This window comes from Choloepus didactylus, chromosome 2 (genome assembly GCF_015220235.1).
Source record: "Choloepus didactylus isolate mChoDid1 chromosome 2, mChoDid1.pri, whole genome shotgun sequence".
Lineage (NCBI taxonomy): Eukaryota > Metazoa > Chordata > Mammalia > Pilosa > Megalonychidae > Choloepus > Choloepus didactylus.
In genome coordinates, this window is record NC_051308.1 from 181,018,549 (window position 1) to 181,036,807 (window position 18,259).

Genomic DNA, 18,259 nt, shown 5'->3' on the forward strand with positions numbered 1-18,259 from the left:
TAAGCCTCATCATATTTATCTGAACAGACAGCAGGGGCACTTTACTTCTTTCCCTTGGGAAAAAAATGGGGCTGGGAAAGTTTCACTGGTCTCTAAATCCCACCCTCCTATGCTGGAAATCCCCAGTGCATCTGTGGTCTGAAAGAGATTCTTCATCTGGCTCACATGGCTTCTTAATCCATCAGAAGGGTCCTCGTGGACCAGCTCCCGTGGGCCACACACTGCTTTTCTGGCTCTCCAGCTGAGAGGCACAGATCCAGAGCCAGGCTTCCCACTTCAAAGTTCACTGTCAGCATCTCCCTCCCGGGCCCAGGGAGATGGTACGTCAGAAACGGGGCCCCACGCTGGCACTCACTTTGAGCCCTGGGTTAGCTATGAGGCGGGTATTGTCACTGAGATAAGCTGTGTAGTGCTCCACCATGCGCTTTGTCTCTGGCTGGCTGAGGTGTTCGTAGGGGGAGGAAAAACTGCCAGCCGACAGCATGACGGTTGGACTTTCTGAAAGAGAAGCAAACAAAGCAGACCTGAAAACACTAAGACTTCATTTCAGGCCCCAACAAAGGCATCGCTAAGGCTGTGCCAATTAGTCAGCTATATTGGCTGGATGTTTTCTACAAGCAAAGCCAAGAGCTTGACACTAAGAGGAGCTAAAAAGGAAAGAAAAGCCATGTTTTCTCCTCTCAGGGAGCTTACAGTCACAAGGGTGAAACAGAAGAGATAGATGCACAAATGAATACAAATGCATGAAATGGCAACTGTTCATTATTTGATTTATAATTCAATATAAATCTAATATTAATAATGCTATAATTAACAATTACTCATTATTAGATTTCCATGTAATATTTTACACTTATTAGGACCAAGAAGGCAGGGTATGACATGGAGCCAGGCTAGGCGGAATCTGGGTTAAACCATTTCCGGACTGTGTGATGCTGGGCAAGATGTAACACGTGTCATATTTTTCTCGTCTGCAAAGTAGGGGAAATAATAGCACCCATCAGAGTTATTGTGAGAATTAAATGATTTCTTACATATAAAACAAATAAGTCAATAAACGTTAAGCACTTAACATATTATTTCACTAAATGTTAACTATTATTGTTCTTATTAGTGTTATTATTTAGGACGAAGAAAAAAATGGAACAATGGAGTCAATGTAAAGAGCAAATAAAAATAATATTCTCTGAGATAGACGCAGTCAAACTGAGCATAAACAAAAGCAAATGGAGATAGAGTAGTTAGCTGTATACGTATTTAATTGCTGGTCCTACCTAAGAGGAAATTCCAGTTCTGTATTGGAGACCAAAATCCCTATAGTGAATTACATTATGAAAGAAGAACACTATATCTTTGTCTTTGAAATTTTTCACTGCTAATTCTCATCATATTTTCCTAAGTTTAAATATACTTTAGAAAGCACTATCAGGTGTCCTAGCTCATTTAAATCTGTGGTTCAATTCCTATTCCTTTTATTAGTTCTCAATCATTGTATCTTGTTTTCTTATTGCCTGGTTATCTTTGTGTTGGACATTGTCATTAAAAACTAATTTGCCAAAGGAGTTTGAGGCCAAAGAAGATAGTAGTATCTTCCTCCAGAGAAGACTGTTGTTTACTTCTGTGAAGTGCCACAACCCAAGGTAAGGCAGAATGGGGTGGGAGAAACAGGTCCCAATAAGGAGCGAGGAGACTGGCCAAAGCTCTGAATCATATGACTGGTTTTCAACTAGTCCATGACCATCTTACTTCAAGTTTAATACTCAAGGTTCCCCGGACCACTCAGAGAACAGGAATTCCAAGTCAAGGGCTGACTTATTTTTAGTTCACCCTTACCCTACAGATATAGTCCCGTAGGATATCTGCATGTATATGTGTAGGGAAGTGGTTTCATTTATTGAAATCTCCACCATTTCGGTATCCTGGATTCGATTTTTGCTTTTCTCTTAGCCCAAGATGCCACCTAAAGCACAGTTCAATCTCAATTCAAATACTGCAAACTCAAGTTCATAAACTCCACATATTTCAAGCACTTTCTATGATGCAGCTTTATCTAACTGAAATATAATGCAATCTACAATTGTAATTTTAAATTTTCTAGTAGCCATATTAAAAAAAGCAAAAAGCATCAGCTTAAAATCATTTTAATACATTTTATTATTATACCCAAAATATTATCATTTTAACATGTATTCAATATAAAAAATTAAGTATTAAGTCTTTGAAATCCAGTATGTATTTTATAATTATAATACATCTCAATATGAATTAGCCAAGTGCTCAACAGCTACATGTGGCAACTGACTACTGTATTGGATAGAGTATCTATGAGGGATTATCAAAAGAAAATTAAAAAAACCTAGGCCTGAGCCTTCTTTCTCATTGAAAAAAACTGCAACACATTACTGCTTCAAATTTCAAAACAGTGACCTTACTTTCACCAGCAGTAGTGTTTAACTTGCTCAAAGAGTACTTAAAAGAGTCCTTGACACATTAGTTGAGCTATTCAGTAAGCATTTCTTATAAATATGAATTAAAGGGCATATGCATTCTTTTGTATAAAAATAAAGAAACAAAGAAAAACCCAAAACCTAAATCAAAACAATAAAAAAATGTAAAATCCACTCTTCTTTGGTTGACACCCCTGGCTTTCTCCAAATTGTCTACAATGCTGGAATGTGTCATAGAAGAGGATACTTATTCACCCTGGTCTGTTCTTCTGATTGTATGCCCATGCAGAACTCTCCAGGATGGAATTTAAAAAAGTAACCCAGAAAACAACTGAGGAGGGGCAAGATGGCGGCAAAGAGAGGAGTGGAAGCTAAGTAGTCCCCCTGGAACAACTACAAAAAAACAGAAACAACTAGTAAATAATCCAGAATAACTGTGGGGGGACAAACGAGACCATCCACTCATCATACACCAGCCTGAATTGGGAGGAATGCCCGAGAACACAGCATAAAATCTGTAAAACCTGCGGATCCAAGTCGTGAGACCCCCTCCCCCATAGCCCAAGCTGCAAAGCCTCGTGGTGCCAGAGAGAAGCTCTCTCCCAGCAAGCGAATATAGCTCAGCTGAGCTCCAACTGGGGTTTTAAGTAGCGAGTGTGAACTGCTCACTACAGGTACGCATCCCCAAAAAACAGACAGAGGCTTTGGGTGACGACTGACCTTGGAGAGCCTTGGACTGGGTCTGAAGGGGACTATCTGTTTCTTTTTCAGCTCAGTGGAGAAAGCCCCAGTCATTTTCAGTTTCCAGGGCTGTGAAGCGGAGAAGGGTGGAGACAGCACAAGCAGAGAGAGAGACCACTGAAATGCTAATGACCTCCACCTGGGGGCTCTGTCTTCTCTAGGAGGAAAGGGGTGGGGCCCTTTCCATTCAGAACCAGACCCCAGAGCCTGGGGGAACACGGCCACACCATCTCACACCAGTCAAGAATTATAGGCTAACAGGCGTCACCTGCTGGGCAGAAAAGCACAGTGACCTGAGGCATCAAAGGGTGGAGCAATTTTCTAAGACACACCTGCAGGGAAACCAGATACTGAATATTTCTTCCCTCTGGGACCTGAGCCTGTTCTGGTCTGAGAAAACCCGATTTGGATAACCAAGGAAACCATGCCTAGACAACAGAAAATTAAAACCTACACTAAGAAAAACAAAGTTATGGCCCAGTCAAAGGAACAAATGTACACTTCAACTGAGATACAGGAATTTAAACAACTAATGCTAAATCAATTCAAAAAGTTTAGAGAAGATATTGCAAAAGAGATAGAGGCTGTAAAGGAAGAACTGGACATGTATACGGCAGAAATCAAAAGTTCAAAAAACCTACTAGTAGAATCTATGGAAATGAAAGGCACAACACAAGAGATGAAAGACACAATGGAATCATACAACAGCAGATCTCAAGAGGCAGAAGAAAACACTCAGGAAATGGAGAGCAAAACACCTGAAAGCCTACACGCAAAGGAGCAGATGGAGAAAAGAATGAAAAAATATGAGCAACGTCTCCGGAAACTCAAGGATGAAACAAAGTACAATAATGTACGTATCATTGGTGTTCCAGAAGGAGAAGAGAAGGGAAAGGGGGCAGATGCAATAATAGAGGAAATAATTAATGAAAATTTCCCATCTCTTATGAAAGACATAAAATTACAGATCCAAGAAGCGCAGCGTACTCCAAACAGAAGAGATATGAATAGACCTACGCCAAGACACTTAATAATCAGATTATCAAATGTCAAAGACAAAGAGAGAATCCTGAAAGCAGCAAGAGAAAAGCGATCCATTACATACAAAGGAAGCTTAATAAGACTATGTGCGGATCTCTCAGCAGAAACCATGGAGGCAAGAAGGAAGTGGTGTGATATATTTAAGATACTGAAAGAGAAAAACCACCAACCAAGAATCCTGTATCCAGCAAAGCTGTCCTTCGAATATGAGGGAGAGCTCAAAATATTTTCTGACAGACAATGAGAGACTTTGTGAACAAGACACCTGTCCTACAGGAAATACTAAAGGGAGCACTACAGGGTGATAGAAGACAGGAGTGTGTGGTTTGGCACACAATTTTGGGAGATGGTAGCACAACAATGTAAGTACACTGAACAAAGGTAACTATGAATACGGTTGAGAGAGGAAGGTGGGGAGCATGTGAGACACCACAAGAAAGGAGGAAAGATAAAGACTGGGACTGTGTAACTTGGTGAAATCTAGAGTATCCAACAATTGTGATAAAATATACAAGTATGTTGTTTTACGAGGGAGAAGAAGCAAATGTCAACCTTGCAAGGTGTTAAAAATGGGGAGGCATTGGGGGAAGGATGCAATCAGCATAAACTAGAGACTGTAACTAATAGAATCATTGCATTATGCTTCCTTTAATGTAACAAAAGTGATATACCAAGGTGAATGCAGATAAGGGGGGGATAGGGGAGGCATGTTAGACACGACATTGGTGGTATTGTCTGATTCTTTATTCTACTTTGATTTAAGGTTATTTTTCCTTTTGCTGCTTCCTAGCTGTCATTTTTTTTTTTTCCTCTTTCTTTTGCCTCTCTACCTTCTTTGACTCTCCCTCCTGCCTTGTGGAAGAAATGTAGATGCTCTTATATAGATAATGGTGAAGGTGGTGAACACATAAATGTATGACCATGCAGAAAACCATTGATTATTTACTTAGGATGGAATGTATGGTGAGTGAACAAAACCATATTTTAAAAAAATGGGTTGATGACAAAACCTCGAGGGCAATATACTGAGTGAAATAAGCCAGACACATTAGGACAATTATTGCAGGGTCTCACTGATAGGAACTAATTATAACATGTAAACTCATAGACATGAAATATAAGGTACCAAGATATAGGACGAGGCTTAAGAATGGGGAGTGGTTGCTTAGTATGAGCAGAATGTTCAATTAGGATGAACTTAAATGTTTGGAAATGAACAGGGGTGTTAGTAGCAAGATGTGAGAATAACTAACAGCGCTGAATGGTGTATGAACGAGGAGGAAATGGGAAGCTCAGAGTCATGTATGTCACCAGAAGGAAAGTTGGAGGTCAAAAGATGGGAATGTATAAAACTGAATCCTATGGTGGGCAATGTCCATGATCAACTGTACAAATACTAGAAATCACTTCCATGAACCAGAACGAATGTATGACAATACAATTAGAAGTTAATAATAGAGGGGCATATAGGGAAGAACTATATACCTATTACAAACTATATACTACAGTTAGTAGTATTTCAACATTTTTTCATAAACAGTAACAAATGTACTAGGAGTCAAAAATTGAGGGGGGTTGGTTAGGGATAGGGGAGGATTAGAGTTTCCTTTTCTTTTTTTCTTTTTTCATCTTTCACTTTATTTCTTGTCTAGAGTAATGAAAAGTTTCTAAAAATTGAACAAAAATTAAGTGTAATGGATGCACAGCTGTATGAGGGTACCCAGGGGCAAGTGATTGTACACTTTGGATCTTTGGATAATTGTATGGTATCTGAACAATCTCAATAAAAAGTAAAAAAAAAAAAAAAAAAAAAGTAACCCAAACACAAGTGGTCTTATATGGAATCTAGAGACTGGTGACACATCTACCTTTGATCTTCCCATATGCACCCTTCTCAGTTTGCCAGCAGAGAGATGATCCTTAGCTCTCAACTTTTTTGAACTGTATGTATCTTCAATAGTGAAAAAGAGAATACTTATTTTACAAGAACCGTAAGTTTACTGCAGCAGATTGATACAGATACTGCAAATGCCCTAGTGGATATCTGGCTCATGGCAGCATGCAATAAAAGAGACTGCAGCATGACACCGGAAAGGCACCTGAGTCAAATGCCAGCTTTGCTACTTTCTGTGCTACCTTGGGAAAATTATTCCTCTCTGGTAAACCCAAATGTCTCCATCTATAACACATCAATTCAGATGAACGTAAAATACTCGGCACATAACGAGTACAAATTCCCTTTTGTTTCCTTTGAATTATGTGCCTGTTTCTTTAGAAGTTAGGGACTTGTGGTCAACACTGTCGATGAACTGCATAGACTTCCTTAGAACCCTCTGTGCCATCTCCCCAACTGTGTGCTTGCCTCTGATGGTTTGTACTTGTGACTGTCTTTGGGTTACTGAAACCTCTTTGCCCAGCAGAAGCAGAAAGTGAAAAGTGACTAAGGAATATGAAAGCCCAGCTCACTTCCTTGAGTCTAGACAAACTCTGGGGTGTAATTTACACTCCAGAGCCTCCCTACAGGATCAGGCTGAGGCTGGAACTTCACCTTAAATCAAACTCCTGCTTGCCTTCTCCCTCTCTCTGTCTTGCTCTCCTTACGTCTTCACCTTTTTTCTGAGAGCCTGTTCTTGATAAATCACTGGCACAAAAATCCTCATCTCAGCGTCTGCTGGAGAACCTGGCCCAACATAAGATTTCAAATCTTTTTTACATTTGTATCTCCAAATCACTTGGCACTGCAGGCATTCAATATCTTTTTGAAAATTCAAACCGATATTTATGGCAAGCTGCTATGATAAAATCATGAAGGAAGCTGAGAAATGAGAGTGCTTTACCGAGAGTTGCCAGCTGTTTGAAGTGGAGGCAAGCACTGGGTTGGCCCAGGAGATCCAGACGGTGGTACAACAGTTTGCTGCTGGGAACAGTGTTGAGGTTCTTCAGTTGTTTGACTGGTATTTCTGGTTGTATCACCACAATGCACAGAATAAAGGAAGTGTCTTGTACCTATAAAAACCAACAACAGTAGTGAATATATTTCAATAAAACTGAATTTAATTATAAAAATAATAAGGAGCAGGGAGGTAAGGTACAAGTGTAACAAGGTTGGTCTTAAGTTGATCATTACATCTAGGTAATTAGTATATGGGGGTTCATTATGTTGTTCTGTGTCTTAAAATTCCTATAATAAAAAGTCAAAATGATATAAATATGGCAAAATATAAGATTTAATAAGGATATTAAATGACATGGTGGAACTTCAACCTATACCATCCTTTGAAATTTGCTCTATAGTTACTCATTGAATTGTGCTTTGAAAGTCTTCACCTTTCTGTATTACCCTATTTTACATAATAAAGAAAGAACTGAAACTGTGGAACTGTAACCCATAACATTTTTTGAAATTACCTATAGAACTGCTTGTTGAGCTGTACATCAAAAGTTAACACCTTTCTGTATGCATGTTACATTTTACAATAATAGAAATAGCTGAAGTTGTGGAACTGTGACCCATGATATTCTTTGAAATTTCTTCTCTAACTAGTTGTTAAATTGTACTTTGAAAGTTATCACTGTTGTGTATATATGTTAAAGTTCACAATAAAAAATGCATTAAAAATAAAAAAAAAACCAACAGAAAACTTCTAACACTGAAAATGAAGACCCCATGGGACAAGAACTTTGTCTCTACTGTACTATTTTTTGCCCTTTCACTGTCTTTATGCTCATATAGAAGATGCTCATTAAATACCTGATGAGTATATGAAAGGCATGAAAATGAGGTGATAGAAATATCTCTAGCAAAAGTTTACATCTTGTATTTTCTGTTTTCCTCTCTCATTGAGGCAAATCAATGTAGGTAACAGAAAGTCATGGAGCTAATGAAGGGATTAGAAAGTTGTCCCTTTGAAACAGTGACTCTAGTCCTTTTTTTTGTTTACTTGGCTAATGGACACAAGCCAGAGCAGGGCATAAGAATACACTTATTTCCATTTGAGTTTGAAATGCATTTAAAAATATATAATTGGTTTTACAGTAAGTGTTTTGAGAACTGACCTTTTTTCAAGTCACTTCATATATTAAAGAAAGAATTCAGGAGCAGCCCACACAGAATCCTATTTATTCTATTCCCAAATAGTGTTTTCACTTTTCCTGGTTGGAGACCTCAGCATCACTACTAGATTCATGAAAGGCACAAATCCTATGGTTCTCCCACAGAGCCTTCCTGACTTGTCATTTCAGACTAAGGTAGGTATATGTGCTATAGCTTAGTCTCCTTTAAACTCACATTTAGAAACAAGAAAATAGTCAATTCTTAATATTTGTGGATTCCATATTTGCTAATTTGCCTACTCACTAAACTTCTTCACAATGCCAAAATCAATACTCATGGCACTTTCGTGATCATTAGAAAACATGCACAGAGTGGCAAAAAAAATTGAGTTGCCTGACGTGCATGTTGCCAGCTGAGAGTGAACAAGCCGACACACTGGCTTCTTTGTTTCAGCTGTCATACTGTAAAGAAATGTCCTTTTTGAGACATATTCAGTTATTCAACATTTTTGTGTGAAATTTGTTGACAATTTCACTGTTTAAAATGGCCCCCAAGCGTAGTGCTGAAGTGCTTTCCTGTGTTCCTAAGTACAAGAAAGTTGTGATTGTCCTACAGAGAGAATATGTGTGTTAGATAAGCTTCATTCAGGCATGTGTTACAATGCCACAGATTCATGTAAATGAATCAACAATGTATGTTGTGTCAAAATATGTGTCTTCAAACAGAAATGCACATGAAACAAGCTGATTGGTTGAGGACAATGTTACCGGAGGCTTGCGAGACCTAACCCTCCATTTCCTCCAGGAGCCATGGCTTAGAATTCGCTAATTCTGTGTTTGTGGTGACTTTGTAGAACATAACCAGTGCAAATAATGAGAATCGACGGTACTTTCAAATTCACTTTGCACATAGAAAATGGATGGCTGAACCAAACCTGGTGGGAAAAATGATGTCCACCAAAGAATCAAAAGCCAAGGCAAGTTACCTAGTTTTATTTCTGATAAGGAATAATAATAATAAAAAAGCTACTCTTCTCTATTTTATGTCCATTTTTTAGAAGACAGACAGAGCCTATTTAAAAAGATGGTTTGTAATAAATGAAGAGGGTGATGACTAGCTAAGCCAGAACAAAAGGATGGTCCCTTATAAAACAGTATAAAGAATTTACTTTATGGTCAAGAAGAAATTTTTAACTAGGCAGGTTACAGTGAAGTGTAATTAAGGTTCGTGAGGATGGTTGCAGAATCTTTAAACACACGAGAAATTAGAATCTTCCTGGAAATGCTTTCAAGTACTGCAGCCAATAAATTCAATTAGATTAGCAAATTCAATCCTCTTCCTCTATCCACCAAATTAGAAAGTGACAGGGTGTTCTGAAGTGGCACTTACTATTTCCTCTTTTCCCATCTTATACAGTCATCCTTTGAGTTTATGCTTTCCTGAATTACATGTTCCAAGAAACCAAAAGGAAAAAAAAAAACAACAAAAAAACAAAAAAAACCTACCTAAATGACCAGGGTATGATTTTATAATTGGGTCTATTCTGTAAGAGAAAAATAAAAAGTTACTCTAGTAACTAAAAGCAGTATTTCATAAATAGTCCTTAGTGGGAATGGGGAACATTTTAATGCAGGCCTTTCTCTTGTGTTAACAGAAAATTCTCTCGTGTTAACTGACAGAAAAATAGTCTCTGCATAAAGGAACATTGATGCCCCTATATGGGCTCTCTGGGGCTAAAGAGCAGTTTCCTTCACTGACTGCACATGGATCTATGTTTGGAAGTGAAACAGGCCTGTAGAGCATGGGGTCCCTCAATATTTCTGATCATCAGTACTCCCGTCTGTCACAGCACATGGCCTCTTCAAATGCTCAGAGATGAACTGGTCTACACAGAGACAGATGATCTCTTAAAGCTGCTCACATACTCTCTCAAGTTATATTTAAATTAATTCAGTGAAATAATCCATCAGTACCTGCTAAATCTGTGGATGCTAAGAAATTTAGCCAGTTATTCTCAGCACAGGCTAACTTCTTCTGGATTATATTTAGTAGAAGAATCCATTTTATTTCTTAGGACAAAATGTGTATCTACTTGCCCCAACCACCATCTTTGTCAAATTAAAGAGAACTCTAGACATTTACTCTTATTGTTGGAAAACCAGGTGAGCCTTTTATATTTCGATCTCATTATTTGTCATCTCCATAATTTTTCCACTTAATGCTGTCAATTTCAGAACTGAGGAAGTTGACACTTCTACTTGAAGTGATTACAGGATTACTTCCAACTTGTTTACGAAGAATGGCCAGAATTTATCAGTGACTCTGAAAAAGGACTCTAAGAAGATAACATTTCTTTCTCAAGTGTTAACATTGGATTTATTTACTGCGCAAAGTAGGTCTTACAAATGTCCACATTTCGTTCTTTCTTTTTTAATGCCAACAATTATTAATGCAGTTATTTTCCTAGGTTGTAACTGAGTTGCTTTCCATCAGGATATGCTGGAGGTAAACAATCACCAATTTTGAATACAAAAAGGCTATTTTGAATTAAGAATTCTTTGGCTGGCCCACCCTTTCTGGTGTAAAAATTAAGTAGTTCATCTTTACTTAAAATACATACATAAAAATAAGGGAGACAGATTCTTAAAATTTCTTAAAACTTCAGAAAATAAACTGGCTGAGAGAATTTCAAAATAGACTTTGACCTTCCTCAGATTTGTATTATCAAACAATAACATATGACTAAAATTAGGCTTGTAAATAAACATAAGTTTCTCAAGTGGTTTCATTTATTATTTTCTTGGCTTTAGTCTGTTTTAGTAATTACTGTACCATAATGTGCTTTAAAACCAAACAGGAAGGTTGCAGGAAACTCATACGTAAAGGTGTGTTGGCTATTCCTGGACTCTACCATTTCTACCCTGGACATGGACATTGCACAGAGTTGCTTGTTTAATCATCTGCGTCTACCATTAGTCTGGATGCTCTAGGAGGGCAGAGAATGTACCTCATGTCATCCTTCTTAGCCCACAGTAAATGTTCAATAAGTAGTTCTTAAAGGTATGATTATATAAAATTTGCAGTCAACAAGTTAAACGGCAGATATATCCATCTAAGGGAATCTCGACTATGCGTTTTAAGTTCAGTGGTTAAAATATGATGATGAAAATGGAAGTCCACCCTGCTTTTGGTAAGTGACAGAAATTTCGGGCACCACAGTGACATTGTTATGCCCTGTTGGAAGGGAGGGCAGAGGAGAGGAACACAGGTTAGGTGGACAGCGTTTGCTAACTTCTGTTTTCCTGTGACTCTTTGAAGCCCAGTATCGGCATGAGGCAGATGAAAGAAAGCTTAAGTGGGTACCACAAGTTATGGCTAAATGGTCCATCAGTTCATGCTGAGAACAAGAACAATCCAAGTTCTCATCTGAAAGTTTATTTTCCTTGGACTATGTCAGTGGAAGGCATTCATATTTTCATATGTCCTCTTCAATGCCCAACTTCTACATTCTGATTTTTTAAATGATAAAAACTAACTGGACAGAATCTAAATGTGTAATAGGGGATTGGTTGGTTAAAGAAACTTTGATCCATCTATATGATGTAAAATTACATAGCCATTAAGGCCAATCCCCACCTGTGTGTGCATAAGAATTTTCTGGAAACTAATGAAAGTGCTTACTGCTGGTAAAAGGGAGGACAGAGGCAGGAGGGAGGCATAGTTTACTTTCTAATTTATGTCCTTTACATGGTTTGCTGTATTCATCATGAACATTAATTTTATAGACAAAAAGGGGAAATATCTATAAAACATCTGCAGAATCTCTTCTTTTTCCAATCACATTAAAATTGATTGGTGACACAATCAGATTTCCCTGAAATCCCCACACAAAGATCACTGCGCCCTGCAGCACGTCAGACAAAGGTGACTTCCCTTCACTCACCATCTTCCAGGCATAGCTAACATTGTAGGCTTCCCTTCTGGTTTCTCTCAGCTTGTTTATGTGCCAAGACAGGGATGAGTTCACAGGGACCGCAATAATCTGGCTGCCCAGAGGGAGGCTGTGTTGGCAAACAGAATTAAATACTTCAGGCAAAAGATAAAATTAAGCACTTAATTAAAGGCAGGGAAGAAGCTGTGAGTCAATGACCACCTCCTGATTTCGAAAGCAATGAAGCTTGTCACATTTGAAGGAGATAATGTGCAGTTTTCAATTTTGTAAAAGCATCATGTTGGCTCTGCACGAAGAACATTCCTTACTTTCTACACCTGCCCCCCTCCCCCGATTCTAATTCACTACAGAGACAAACTTGTCTCAAATCACTCAGTCACTAATTTTCTACCAATGAACTCCAAGACCCATTTCTCTATAGGGTTACCCTCTGCCAAACTAATCTATCACTATTGGAAAAAATCCAATCTAGTTTATTCCGAAAGAAAGCGTTATATAAGATTGTGCTGCCAACTTGGAACAGACACTACTTTGCCAAGCTATCACTTTAGTTTGCAGTAAGTAGAGTTCTCAATCTTTTATTTTGCTAACTTTTTTCAATTTGGTATAATGGGAATATATTTTTAAAATGAGATGACATACATCTGATTTTACAATTAAAGCCAATGGGAATATAGATTTTGATTTACAAGATTCCTCCTCCCACCTCCACCCCACCCTACCCCCAAATAATAGCTCCAGAAGACCATATACAGAGTAAACAAACCTTGGCTTTTATTCTATGGAAAAACTTCTAAGTATACTTTTGATAAGTTTAAAATAATTTACATATTTTTTTTTTTTTAATAAACTATAGTAAACACTCATTTCACTTCAATGGGTCCTATCTGCAGAGAAAAACAAAACACTATGACCCTCACCTTTTCCTTACCTTAGGATATTTTGCCGAACCAACTCAAATTTTGGGATATTTTCATAATGTATGATGTCAGTATGAAGGGGGGGTTCTGATAGTAAATATGGCCTGGTAAGAGATGGGTGCATAAGTGTATACCCTGAAAACAAACAAACAAACAAAAAATGTATGCTATGGGAAACACATAGTAGTAAATACTTATTCTAATAAAAGTACCCATCACTGGTTTGAAATGTGGCCTTTCTGAGATAATGCTCCAGTTCTCAACTTCTCAGTATGTAACTCACCAGTCCAATAAAAACTGAACTTGTTTTACATGTACTTGCATAAAATAATTGAAGTGTAGCAAGAGGCCTTAAATTATCAAACATCTATCTAATCAAGGATATTTTGTGATACTATTCTCTGGGGTTTTCCATTAAAAAATGTTATAATCTATCACACAAACCTTTATGCCAGTAAATTTAAAGATAACAATATAGACCAAAAAATGGCACAAAGGATCACAGTTTACATGTCCTTCAAACCTCAAGAGTCTCATTCGCTGGTGTTACAAACACTGCCATCTACCCCTCAACACAGGACAGAAGCAAATGCATAATTTTTAGATTCATTCTGCCACCATTTTGGTGTTCTACTACAAATGAGCAGTCATTGTCACACTGTTTTTCTTTAAATGTTATCATTCTTCAACTTTGTTAGTATCAGAATATCCACAGATATTTTCTTCAGGTTGCTAAAGAAACTATTCATCTCTAGAATTGATTGTTAAAACGTTACCTTTGTCATCTATGAGAAAAGTATAGGAAGCCAAAGAGTCTTGGTAATATGTCACGTCTTCAAGGATGTAAGCCAGGTTCACATCCACCCCTACAATTCCCAGAAGTAGGTTTCCAAAATAACAAGGTTTACTCACTGTCATTATCAAACCTATGGGTTAAAAACAAAAACCAACAGGGAATAGCAGAGAAATCATTGGCTAAATATTTGAGGCTGTGCTCTACTGGATCATAATTTGTTTGGAAAAGTTATCTGTGTCATCTAGTAACCAGCAGTATTAAAAGCAAATTAAGAATGCCCTATGAGGGCTAAGCCTATTTATAATTGTGCCTAAGAGTCACCCCAAGAGAACCTCTTTTGTTGCTCATATGTGGCCTCTCTCTTTAACCCAACCCTGCAAGTAAACTTACTGTCCTCCTCCATATGTAGGACATGACTCCCAGGGGTGAAAATCTCCCTGGCAATGTGAGACATGACTCTGGGGGATGAACCTGGACCCGGCATCATGGGATTAAGAAAGACTTCTGGACCAAAAGGAGGAAGAGAAAGGAAACAAAATAACATTTCAGTGGCCGAGAGATTTCAAATGGAATCAAGATGTCATTCTGGTGGTTATTTTTGTGCATTATATGGATATCCCTTTTTAGTTTTTAGTGTATCAGAATAGCTAGAAGGAAATATCTGAACTCCAACCCAAAAGCCTTAATACTTGAAGACGATCGTGTAACTATATAGCTTACACAATGTGACCATGTGATTGTGAAAACCTTGTGGCTCACACTCCCTTTATCCAGTATATGGACAGATGAGTAGAAAAATGAGGACAAAAAGTAAATGAATAATAGGGGGTGGAGGGGGGGTATGGGATCTTTTGGGTGTTTTTTTTTTTTTTTACTTTTATTTTTATTTTTGGAGTAATGAAGGTATTCAAAAATTGTGGTGATGAATGAACAACTATATGATGATCAACTGATTGTATGCTTTGGATGATTTTATGGTATGTGAATATATCTCAATAAAATTGCATTTAGAAAAAGAATGTTCTATGAGGGAAATAAGAATCCTTTGGAAGTTCAGCTATCCTAATTTATTTAAATGGAGGCAATTTGTACATTTTCTCTTATATTTTTACCTAATAGGATAAGACATTTGTTCTAGTTTGCTAATGCTGCCAGAATGCAAAACACCAGAGACGGATTGGCTTTTATAAAAGAGGGTTTATTTGGTTACACAGTTACAGTCTTAAGGCCATAAAGTGTCCAAGGTAACACATCAGCAATCGGGTACCTTCGCTGGAGGATGGCCAATGGTGTCTGGAAAACCTCTGTTAGCTGAGAAGGCACGTCGCTGGTGTCTGCTCCAAAGTTCTGGTTTCAGAATGGCTTTCCCCCAGGATGTTCCTCTCTAGGCCACAGCTCCTCTTCAAAATGTTACTCTCGGTTGCTCTTGGGGCATTTGTCCTCTCTTAGCTTCTCCGGAGCAAGAGTCTGCTTCCAACGGCTGTCTTTAAAATGTCTCTCATCTGCAGCTCCTGTGCTTTCTTCAAAGTGTCCCTCTTGGCTGTACTAGCTTGCTCCTTCTGTCTGATCTTATATAGTGCTCCAGTAATTTAATTCAGACTCACCCTGAATGAGCAGGCCAACACTTCCATGGAAATTATCCAATCAGAGTCATCACCCACAGTTGGGTGGGGCATATCTCCATGGAAACACTCAAAGAATTACATCTAATTAACACTGATAGGTCTTCCCACACAAGATTACATCAAAGATAATGGCATTTGGGGGAACATAACACATTCGTACTAACACATTCCACCCCCTGGACCCCAAAATGACATTCTCTTTCCATATACAAAATACATTCATCCCATAACAATATCACAGAAACTTAAATCATTTCAGTAACAATAAGATCCTATTAAAATCAATTATAGGCGTGGTCAGTACTAAGGTATAATTCTCCTTTAGCTGTGGATCTGTGAACTTAGAACAAACTATGTGCTGCCGAAGAAGGGACATTCATAGGATAAACATTCCCATTGCCACAAAGAGAAACAGTAAGGAAAACAGGGTTAACAGAACAAAACAGTTCCTAAAACCTGCAGGAGAAACTCCATTAGATTTCAAGGTCTGAGAGTCATGAACAGAATGATGTTGCATCCTTGGGGCTTGAGAGAGCGGGAGTCTAACCCTTCCTAAGGGCCTTTGTGGCAGCCCTTTCCTCTCCAAATGCTTGGTTGAGTGCTCCAATATATCCACACATTGGGGAGACCACCTTCTCGGCCCCACCCTCCTCAAACATCGGGGCAGCTCCCGGATTCCCTTCCATCTCCGGGGCACATGCTCAACCCCTTCAGAATAGTGTGGTGGCAGCCAGGCTCTCCCCAGTTCCCTGGGAATGTGCTCCACCATCTTTGGGGCTTGGGGTGGCAGAACATTTCCTTAGCATTGACGCAGAAGGCCCGCCCTCAACCTCCAGGGCAAACTCACCCTTTCCATGCGTGTGGGCTGCTCCACTCTCCCAGCCCGAGACCTCTTGGCTCCAGACCTCAACCTCAATGGCTCTGTCTTTGAAGAAATTTTTCCTTCAATTTGTTCCTTGTCTGTCTCCTCCAGTCCAGACTGGCAACGGCTCTGTCTATCAAGATCTCGCAAAAATTCTGTTGGCTTTGCATGAAGCACTCAGGGGTCAAAGCCATCAGACAATAGGACTTTCCACAAATCCTTTCTGCTTAACTCCTTTTCCAGTCTTGGCTTGTAATGAAATGGTGGCTAGGTTCCATGTTTGGCTACATCCTCATGTTGGGCTGTAGCTTCTGGTGATCCACCCTTTGGAAGCCCACAATTTTCCAAGTCATCAGCTTCTGGTTTCTTAGAACCCAAGAGTTCAGTTCTAAATTTATCTCTCTCTGCTCACATTTTACTATAAGCTGCAAGGAGAAGCCAGGGTACATTCTCCACATGTAGTCTGGAGATCTCCTCAGCTAAGTATTCCAGGTTGTCACTTTCAAATTCTTCCTTCCATCTGATACCAGGACTCAATTTTGCCAAATTCTCTGCCACTTTAAAACAAGGATCACCTTCCTTCCAGTTTGCAACAACACAGTCATCATTTCCGTTCAAGGCCTCATCAGAAGTACCTTTAGAATCCGTATTTCCAAAAACAGTCTCTTCAAAGCAGTTTAGGCCTTTTCTATCAAGATCCTCACAATTCTTCCAGAATCTTCCTCTTATCCATTTAAAAAGCCGTTCCAACATGTTTGGTATTTGCAAACTCAGCAGCAAAAGCACCCCACTTCTGGTACCAAAATCTGTTCTAGTTTGCTAATGCTGCCAGAATGCAAAACACCAGAGATGGACTGGCTTTAAAAAAGGGGGTTTATTTGGTTACACAGTTACAGTCTTAAGGCCATAAAGTGTCCAAGGTAACACATCAGTAATCGGGCACCTTCACTGGAGGATGGACAGTGGTGTCTGGAGAACCTCTGTTAGCTGGGAAGGCATGTCGCTGGTGTCTGCTCCAAAGTTCTGGTTTCAAAATGGCTTTCCCCCAGGATGTTCCTCTCTAGGCCACAGCTCCTCTTCAAAATGTTACTCTCGGTTGCTCTTGGGGCATTTGTCCTCTCTTAGCTTCTCCGGAGCAAGAGTCTGCTTCCAACGGCTGTCTTTAAAATGTCTCTCATCTGCAGCTCCTGTGCTTTCTTCAAAGTGTCCCTCTTGGCTGTACTAGCTTGCTCCTTCTGTCTGATCTTATATAGTGTTCCAGTAATTTAATTCAGACCCACCCTGAATGAGCAGGCCAACACCTCCATGGAAATTATCCAATCAGAGTCATCACCCACAGTTGGGTGGGGCACATCTCCATGGAAACACTCAAAGATTACAATCTAATTAACACTGATAGGTCTTCCCACACAAGATTACATCAAAGATAATGGCGTTTGGGGGAACATAATACATTCAAAGTGACACAACATTCCAGATCAGTGCAAAACAGCAGCATTAAATACATCATTCTATTTCCAGAAATGGGGAGATTCACCTGAACTTGAAAGACCACTAGACAAAGAATCTAAATATCTGGGTTCTAGTCCAGTTGTGCTCCTTATGTATTAGACTATGACCTTGCACATAACTTCTTTGAGCCTGCCTTTCCATATCTTTTTAAAGGACACAGTAGTAACCTCTTTATTGATTTCTAGAGATTGTTAGATAAAAAGAAATTATGGGTAAGAAAATGCTTACAGATAGGATTATTATATTTCATTAATCTATCCTTTCAAAAAATGTGAAGATGAGAAGAAAAAACTTAGAAAGGTAAGAATC

General features: G+C 38.8%; 1 protein-coding gene across 2 annotated transcripts in view; it reads right to left on the reverse strand.

The window, feature by feature from the left end:
* CACHD1 (cache domain containing 1) overlaps positions 1-18,259 on the reverse strand; it is a 238,237-nt gene that overhangs the window by 27,104 nt on the left and 192,874 nt on the right. For both annotated transcript variants that reach the window (XM_037827018.1, XM_037827017.1), the window contains exons 10-14: positions 13,932-14,081; positions 13,167-13,290; positions 12,227-12,344; positions 7,067-7,235; positions 356-498 (exon numbers count right to left, since the gene is read on the reverse strand). In XM_037827018.1, the coding sequence (XP_037682946.1) occupies positions 356-498; positions 7,067-7,235; positions 12,227-12,344; positions 13,167-13,290; positions 13,932-14,081 (704 nt within the window). The remainder of the gene's footprint in view (positions 1-355; positions 499-7,066; positions 7,236-12,226; positions 12,345-13,166; positions 13,291-13,931; positions 14,082-18,259) is intronic.